The 9,570-nt window shown below is 43.8% G+C and overlaps 1 protein-coding gene across 1 annotated transcript in view; it reads right to left on the minus strand.

Annotated features, from left to right (window-relative positions):
* Positions 1 to 2,425, minus strand: part of LOC135508574 (sorbin and SH3 domain-containing protein 2-like) — a 55,534-nt gene extending 53,109 nt beyond the window's left edge. The window contains exons 1-2 of the mRNA XM_064928848.1: positions 2,108 to 2,425; positions 1,448 to 1,767 (exon numbers count right to left, since the gene is read on the minus strand). Of these exons, the coding sequence (XP_064784920.1) occupies positions 1,448 to 1,767; positions 2,108 to 2,425 (638 nt within the window). The remainder of the gene's footprint in view (positions 1 to 1,447; positions 1,768 to 2,107) is intronic.
* Positions 2,426 to 9,570: the final 7,145 nt, after the last annotated feature.

Here is a 9,570-nt window from a genome sequence, read left to right on the forward strand (position 1 = left end):
ATGTGTTCTTTGGCTTGCAAGCCTCCCTCTTTTTCCTCCATGACGATGGTCATTATGGCCAAACATTTCTATTTTTGTTTCATCTGACCAGAGGACATTTCTCCAAAAAGTATGATCTTTGTCCCCATGTACAGTTGCAAACCGTAGTCTGGCTTTTTTATGGCGGATTTGGAGCAGTGGCTTCTTCCTTGCCGAGCGGGCTTTCAGGTTGTGTCGATATAGGACTCGTTTTACTGTGGATATAGATACTGTTGTACCGGTTTCCTCCAGCATCTTCACAAGGTCCTTCGCTGTTGTTCTGGGATTGATTTGCACTTTTCGCACCAAAGTACGTTCATATCTAGGACAGAACGCGTCTCCTTCCTGAGCAGTATGACGGCTGCGTGGTCCCATGGTGTTTATACTTGCGTACTATTGTTTGTACAGATGAACGTGGTAGCTTCAGGCATTTGGAAATTGCTCCCAAGGATGATCCAGACTTGTGGAGGTCTACAATTTTTTTCTGAGGTCTTGGCTGATTTGTTTTGATTTCCCATGATGTCAAGCAAAGCGAGTTTGAAGGTAGACCTTGAAATACATCCACAGGTACACCTCCAATTGACTCAGATTATGTCAATTAGCATATCAGAATCTTCTAAAGCCATGACATAATTTTCTGGTATTTTCCAAGCTGTTTAAAGGCAGTCAACTTAGTGTATGTAAAAATTCTGACCCACTGGAATTGTGATACAGTGAATTAAGTGAAATAATCTGTCTGTAAACAATGGTTGGAAAAATGACTTGTGCCATACAAAGTAGATGACCTAACCGACTTGCCAAATCTATAGTTTGTTAACTTCAACTCTATGTACAGTATGTCAGAAGTTTACAAGTTTTAATGACTCCAACCTAAGTGTATGTAAACTTCCGACTTCAACTGTATGTATGTATGTATGTATGTATGTATGTATGTATGTATACACACAGTATATGCCTTAATTTCTAAAATATAATGACTCTTAGCTTTCATTTGACACATTGGTGCTCATGGGTCCTTTTAGATGGAAATGCCCATTACTAGTGGAGCAACGGATCACAAAACTCACGGTTCGGATCACAGTTTTGAGTCACAGATCGGATCATTTTTCGGGATCAGCATGAAAAAACAAAAAAAAGGGAGACAAATAACTTTGCTTTCCTTTTATTACTTAATAAAGAAAACAAAGCAAGGAACTTTTCAATGTTTAAATAAAATCTTAAAATAAAAAATTCAATACTCAATTGTTAAATTAAAGTGCAATATGAGGCACGTAACCTTCCTTTGAACAATTGTGAATGCAAAAATTGCCTGTGTCCACATCATTAAAAAATATATTAAAAAAGGCCAAGCAAAGCAGACCTGAGCTTATAACTTCAAATTATATATATATTTTTTTTAATGTCTACATTCTCTGGGGAGAGGGTCGACCTCTTTGCAGTCACTATGTCCCCTGCCGTGGAGAACACCCTCTCGCTGGGAGCTGAAGTGCCAGGCACAGCCAGGTAGCCTCTAGCCATCATGGCAATGTGAGTGTATTTACACTCATTGCTTTTCCACCATGCCAGTGGATCACCGTCCACTGGAATGCCGCTTGCTGCCTTGTAGGATGCCTCCTCTTTGATGGTGTTGGCAAACGTCTTGCCAGTGTCCTTGCACACAAAGGTCTCCCGGCAAAGCTCCTTCATGGACAAATTATTTTGTGGGGGACATGCCTCCGAGTCTGCTCCTGTCGGCTCTGTGGCTTGACCCTGCAGAAAGAAATGACTTGATCTAACTAAACTATTTATGTTCATAGAATTCTAATTGTGGAAATAACATTTAATAAAAAGCCATTATTATTACAAATTTAAAAAATGATTCTAATAGCAATAGCATAGACTAAGATTAGACTGCAGTATATTTTAAGTCATTTTCATTTTAATATATTTTAAGTAAAAAGAGTAACACTCTTACTTTTTCTTTACCTATTCAGTGGCCACAATCTCAGTGGTGAGATCACTATGTCCTCCGGTATAGGGCAGGGTCTAGGTGAGACAGGGACTTGAACCTTGGATCCAGTGCAGTAGATCTATGAATGTAGTCCTGTACGTTAGGGGGGTATCTGGGGTTCAGGTCCTCTCTAATGGCAGCCTTGACATCTCTAGTGATGGTGCTGTCGTCCTCACTTGGGGCCTTGGATTGTAGAATCCTTGTTTTCAGAGGTAGGATCGCAGACAGTGCAGTTTCAGTGCTCAACAGGCTTGTAACCGTTTTGAGGCGTTTGAGCACCTGGAGGACCTCCTCTGCCACTTTGGCGTCATCATCAGACAAGATGACAATGTCTTGATATTTCTCCAGGGTCTCGTCTATCAATGCAGAGTATACAGCTGCCTGCTGCTCAAGATAGCTCTCCACATGGAGTTCCATGCTGTTGTGACATTGTGTATGAGCTTGTGGGTCGGTAGCTCTAACATTTCTTGCTTGGTCTTAAAGCACATGAGCGGCTGTTGTGCTTCGGTGGAAAAAGGAAACCACCTTCCTGATCCTCCCAAGGAGGCGGTCCTTCTGGTTACCTGAGATTCCCCTTTGGGATGCTACATTGATCACATGTGCAAAGCAAGCTATCTGTGGCCCCAGTCCAGCCTCTATCACTGCCTTTACTTGGTTCTTGGCAGTATCTGTGGTGATTGGGATATTGATATTGGACTTCTCTAGCTTCCACTCTGCTACTGCTCTCCTAGCAGTACCTCCACCAGATTTGTGCCTGTGTGACTCCGAGGGGGGAGTGTCTGCAGCACCGGACTTCGCATCTCCCACCTCCTCTGTGGTGTAGTGAGTAGTCACAGTCATGTAGAGGATGCCTGGGATAGTTTGACAATTTATGATATTTTCCTGTTCATAAAGTTCTGGCACGATCTCCATACTGAAGTGGGTAGGCGAGGTGATTTCGTAGCGTGGCTCAAGCACTTTCAACCATATTTTGAAACCCTTTCGTTTTCCACAACAGAGTATGGCCTCATGTCTGCAGCGATAAACATCCCAATAGATTTGGTGATGGCTTCAGCCCGGTCTGATTCTGCAGCAAAGTGATGATGCTTTAAAAATGTGTGGCCACGCTCGATGTATATCCATGATCACGCTGCTTTCTTGTGGCAGAATGACTACACACCGTAATGGTGTTGTCCACCACCCTTCCTCCATCATTATATTTGACAAGGAAGCCGAAATGCTCTCATGCATGAGACTTAAATGAAGCGGGAGGCTTTTTCCAGTTCTTCAGCTCCTCCGCCAGCCATGGCCGTCACTACTTTTTTCTCCTTAAGCTTTTTCCAACGTGAGCATCCAGGATTGATTCATTGGGATTCAACTGCTTTAAAAATAATAATAATAAAAATCAACCTTCAGAGTAAAACACAGCATCGGTCTTGTCTTTACCTTTTCACTGCAACTCGGAGTCGAGATTTAGGGAACAATCCCTTTAAAAAGTATCAGCGGCAGTAAGACCATTTCACACTATGATGGTTAAACTATGCAATTGATCTGCGGTTCACATGCGTGAACCATGTGGGGGTGATCCGCACAGATCAACTACGGTCCGTTACACCACTACCCATTACCCACAATCCTTTCCTGGCAGCCAGTACATGGAAAACCACTTAGTCTCCTATGCAGCATTGAAAATAGGCAAGGGTGGATAAATATACAGCAGGTGAAAATGGAACTGGGAGGTTGAGAACAGCAGGAAGCTGAGGACTATGTTGCATTCTGGTTATGGCAGGAGGCAGGAGCCAGGAGGACATGGTTTGCATCTCAATACACCAAAGATGGCCTCCATATCTGCACTGGCATTAAAGAACTGGACAGGTGAAAGCAACTTACTATAGCAGGCATCCTCCACATTGCCTTCACGTTCCTGTGTTTTCAGAACGTCGCAGAGGGTGAGGAGATAACCTTTTTCTAAAGTGACATGTCCACACACACACACACACACCGCTTGTTTGCTGCTCCCACAAGTGACGTTTAACTAAAAGCTACCGAAACAGCGTCTCCTCTGACATGGTTGTCGTCAGGTAACCAAACCCACATGACACACGGGATGAAGCCATGTGTAGACACGCCTACAGCTTAGTGGACACACCATGCCAGGTCTGCCATCGAGACACGTATCTCACATGGACGGGACAGGAAATAGAACGATCTTAAGCATTCATCCCAAATGCACCATCATGGATGGATTCAAACAAAAAAGGGTAGACTCAAATCATTTAATGCCTAAAAAACAGAATGTACCGTTTGTGGGTCCTTTTAGAAGGCTGACAGGCAGCCGATAAAGCCCATCGAACAACCGGGGCCACCTCTAATTGGACGGCGAACTGGAATATTCATCTCTCCGTTTTAAAGAATGTGCAAGAGAAGCACTTAGGACTCTATTGACTTTTAAAAACACAAGCCGTACGTCTTGCCAACAGCCAGTGTTGGTGGTGTTAGTCAAGGGGCCAACACTCTGAAGGGTTTCTATAGAGCGCCAACGATAGATGCTAAATTCTGCTATACAATGGCTAGTTGTCTGTCCATTTAGTAATCTCACACAGCTACATACATTGGGGTAAATCCCGGGGCTGGCGTCATGGCTTGTCGCCATCCAAACCAGGGCCAGGGGCAGAAAGGATCATGTTTCCGGGGGACAGACCAGCGGCGACACAGCAGCTGTGGCCACCACGGCCCACGGGGGAAGTGTTATGGTGGGACACTGGATCCTCCCTTTCAAATGAGTGATATTCAAACTTGTTCAGCAAAAACCAAATAACACTTTAGAAACTTGGGTCCTATATTATTTCACAAAGCAAGTTGACTGAGAGAACAATTATAATTCACAACTTGTGTCCAATTGGAATCTGGGAATACGCAGGTACACCTAAAATTTCTTTCCACACCGAGCTCCATCTCCAACTGCAATTCCACCGAGTCCCCCTGACCAGAGAATCAGCATGGAGCCATTCGAATGTCTGAAGCTTTAATGCCTATAAAAACAAGTCAGTCCTCGTATCAGATGGTCATGGGGACGGTTGTGACAGCGGCTGTAAATATTGAAGCCTGGCACGTACTGCTGTGATTAAAAAATCAGCAGGTGCAGCGGCGCTGTTTACGAGGTATTAGTTGCCAGCACCTGATGAATCCCCAGACAAGCCAGTTGCCGCATATCAACGGAATAATAATTTATAGAACAGGAAACGAGGAAGGCGGATGAGAGGATAAAAAGAGGTCGGATAAGGGAGAATACAATTGGAGAGTGAATGGCCGGTCACTGCTTGACGCTCTCACCAGAGCTCCTTATTACATGTATGAATGCATACAATGTCTAAACTATTACATCCATATCATGAGACTACCATGGTTGAATTGTGCCTATCTATGCCACTGCAATGGCCACTTAACTTTGAATCAATGCAGTGAAAAGTTATGCTCAGCCTCGGTGTTACATTTCTGCTGGGTCATCACTATACAATCTCTTCACTTTGCGTCGACGAGCACCCGTGCAGTTCTTCTGTGCACTTCTCATGAAGAGGAAGACACTCCAGCACGCCGCTGATCTTTGACGCCCCAACAAACAATGTGATGGAGCTCACTGCAACATTTTGTGAACCTCCGAGCTTCTTGGATGCCCAATGCATCACACCGCTCGGAGCGTCGGCGTACGCAGTCACACACACACACGCACACACGTGAAGAAGTTGGAGCACAGGATTAGCCGTAGTGTTAGGTATCAGTGGTCTATAGCTGGGATGAGTTTAGAGTGAGGACGAGAGGTCTATTTGAGATCCTGGGATTGTAAAAAAGGTGGCGTTGCGTGTCTCGAGACGTAATTCTGACACCACTCGCGACATTGCTGAGAGAAACAAAAACATCCCAATGAAACACGGTGACATTCAGAAAAAGACTGCGTGAAGTTTAGAACATCCTAGCCCTCTCCGTTTGGCCTCCTGAGGGTGGCGGGGGATTTCATTACACAAGACGCCTTCGTCCAAGGTGATGCGCGCATTTGACTACATACGCTAGTAGGTCTTGACAAAACGCACAGCTTTTGCAGTTTCCTACCCAATTTCAAAATGGACCCCTTACTCTATTACTCTGAATGTTTTGGTCCGGTTTCCCGAGACACAGATTATGCCTAGTCCAGGACAACATAAATAATACATTCTAAATGGAATTTCCAGGACTAGACTTGATCTGTGAAACCGGCCCCTTAGCCCTGAGGACCCCCCTGGGTGCATGTCTAGTTTTTCTGTCCTAGCACGACACAGCTGTTTCAGATAACCAACTCATTAAACTTTGACTATTTGAATCATCTGCGTAATGCTAGGGCATCGAAATTCCATCAATAATAATGTTGTTTTTTTGTTGTCCTGGACTAGGCTTAATCTGTGCCTGCTGAGCGCAAACTTGAACGTTGTGAAAATTCTGTGCAACTTTCAGTGTGCGTTTACTTACGAACACTGAGGCTGTACCCGCTTTAATTCAAGTACGCTACCGTGGATGATCATAATGTAGGCTTACCAGAGTGGCCTACCGTCAAAAACAATGGAGAAAATGCATCCCATAACATGTAAAAAGCTGTTCATTCAGCCTACAGTAGCAAACAATGTGTGGTGTTCAATGAAAAAAAAAACACATGCAGGGGCTTGAAATTAACCTGTTTATCCTCTTATCCTTCAGACAAGGAGGTGACCGAAAATGTTCTCGTTTGATGCAAGAAACCCCTTTACAAAATAAAACGCATTATTATTCCCATACCATTATTACAGAGTATCAGACAAATGCCACCCTTTGCCTATTGGCTACTTAGCTTATTCAAGCCTGTCTCAAAATACAACACTGCCCTTTTAAAGACAAAAAAAGCTCTTCAGCTGACTCACTTTTCAAAGATGTCTAGAAATGTACACGTTTTGTGCTCTTGTAAGAAGCAAATCATTCCCCCATTACGGACTACAAATTATCTATTACTGGGCTAATAACTCACTAACTAGCAAAGGATATGAACGCACGTGGCTACACACAGCTCTTGCTCTGATCTCAAAACAAGCACATCTACTCACAACCGCTCATGCTGTAAACACAGTCCAGTTCAAAGTGAATGGCACAGATGCATATAGGCCTACTACAGCTCTGATTGGTTATGGCGCACTGGTCTGTGTAGAGTACGGGCCTGAGTGGTGCCTGTCAATGCAATAGAATCCTACTCCGATGTAGTCTGCCTCCAGCAAAATCTCTTGCATAGTTAGTTTTGCATACTAATAAGAATTGCATGCCTCCCGAGTGGCGCTGCGGTCTGCGTCACTGCAGACCTGGGTTTGAACCTGGGCTGCGTTGCGGCCGGGCCGCGACCTGGAGATCCGTGAGGCGGTGCACAATTGGCCCAGCGTCATTCGGGTTAAAGGAGGGTTTGGCCGGTCTGGACTTCCTTACCCCATCGTGCTCTAGCGACTCCTGTGACGGGCTGGGCACATGTACGCTGACATGGTCGCCAGTTGTGTCAAAGGAAACAATTAACATTGGGGTGGCTGGCTTCCGGGTTAACCGAGCAGTTTGTCAAAAAGCAGTGCGGCTTGGCAGGGTTGTGTTTCAGAGGACGTACAGCTCTCTACCTTGGCCTCTCCCGAGTCCTACGGGAGTTGCAGTGATGGGACAATTGGATATCACAAAATTGGGAAGAAATTGTCTTGCCTAGTTTGTTTCGTTTCTGTATGTTGCATTGAAAGTGGCTAATATTGCGTTGATTCTATCACAATTCCCACAGTCAAGGGAAAAGTTGATAGTGTTAACTAAAAATGGGGAAAACTCTAGAAAGTTGAATCTCGTACTTCTCTGTGCGGGATGATATTTCTTCTGCTTCTTCAGTCCCGGGGGAGCTGCACAGCTTAGAGGGAACATTGCTTAGAAGGCATTTCACACTTACAAAAGTGGATGTGAAACAAGCCATTAGAGATGGTAATTAGGCATTGTGAGCATGAAACCATTGTGAATCATCCTGGATTAAGAAGACCCTCAGAGCAGGTGGTTTATTTCAGTCGGATAACCATCAGACTCTTACAGATCTAGATAAAGTCCATAAGGAATCTGAGGGGGGGGGGGGGAATACACAAAATTATGATCTGATAAGAAATGATGCCTGTTCCATAATGTAATATGATTAATGGTATTAAAACAGTGGATTAGTCATGAGTCTAGGATGGCACAATATCAGCTGATTGACACTGCACAGTTTTCAGTTAAAGTGGGACTTACTTCAGTTTTAAAATTTGAGTGACCTTTTGTAGCCTTAAGAAAATAGATGCTCTGAATCAAGATGGGGGATTAAGTTTTGGTTTATGATTTACTGAAGGTTATGGCACAATGTTATATTTCTATAAAGATTCACAGCACCAGTCCTAGGGACACCAATAAAATCAGTAAACCTCCTATCAAGGGACCTGCTGTGCACAACGAGCCACTATCAAAATGTTGACAACTAAAATTAATGTCCATAATAACTTCCAATTGTGCATCGGGGCAAGCAATGGGACTGTAGTTCCTTCCCAAAGTTCAGACATAAAATGCCAGACTCCAGCTCATAAATATTAGTCAATTTTTTTAATTTCTCTGGTTATTCTGTTGGCTTGTTCTTGAGGGAAAACTCATAACATTCAGAAGTCTATTGGTATAGCAGCACTATGCGCAACTCCCATACCCCCGTGCCCTTAGAGGACAGAGTAAAATCTAATTTCGACTAAAACGTCTGGGGTAGGCCTACGAATCATATCCAGCTGACACTTCTGGTACCACCGAGTATGTTATGAGCGTAACGCCACTCTTTTTATACCACAGATGTTTAGAATGATATAAAAGGCAATTCTATCTGAGCCTGATGTAGAAGCTCAGTACAGATAAATTATGCATTTCCTTAAACTCCATGTGGGAAAATACTTTTTCCATACTTTATTCAGTTCTCGGCTTTGCAATTTATTGAATCCTCCCCCAAGAGTCAAAGTAAACTGAGCTAACGGCAGAATCTGTGGGTAATACCGAACAGAAAGCCTGGAGAGGAGGAACTCGAAATCTCAAAGTAGTAGTATTCCCTTCTACCTCTCCATTTTCAAGCCCTAAAAACATGTTGAGATTTGCCTAGAGCTGTTATACACTGCTCAAAAAAATAAAGGGAACACTAAAATAACATCCTAGATCTGAATGAATGAAATATTCTTATTACATACTTTTTTCTTTACATAGTTGAATGTGCTGACAACAAATTATCAATGGAAATCAAAATTTATCAACCCATGGAGGTCTGGATTTGGAGTCACACTCAAAATTAAAAGTGGAAAACCACACTACAGGCTGATCCAACTTTGATGTAATGTCCTTAAAACAAGTCCAAATGAGGCTCAGTAGTGTGTGTGGCCTCCACGTGCCTGTATGACCTCCCTACAACCCCTGGGCATGCTCCTGATGAGGTGGCGGATGGTCTGCTGAGGGATCTCCTCCCAGACCTGGACTAAAGCATCCGCCAACTCCTGGACAGTCTGTGGTGCAACGTG

Source organism: Oncorhynchus masou, chromosome 21, assembly GCF_036934945.1.
Source record: "Oncorhynchus masou masou isolate Uvic2021 chromosome 21, UVic_Omas_1.1, whole genome shotgun sequence".
NCBI classification, from domain to species: Eukaryota; Metazoa; Chordata; class Actinopteri; order Salmoniformes; family Salmonidae; genus Oncorhynchus; species Oncorhynchus masou.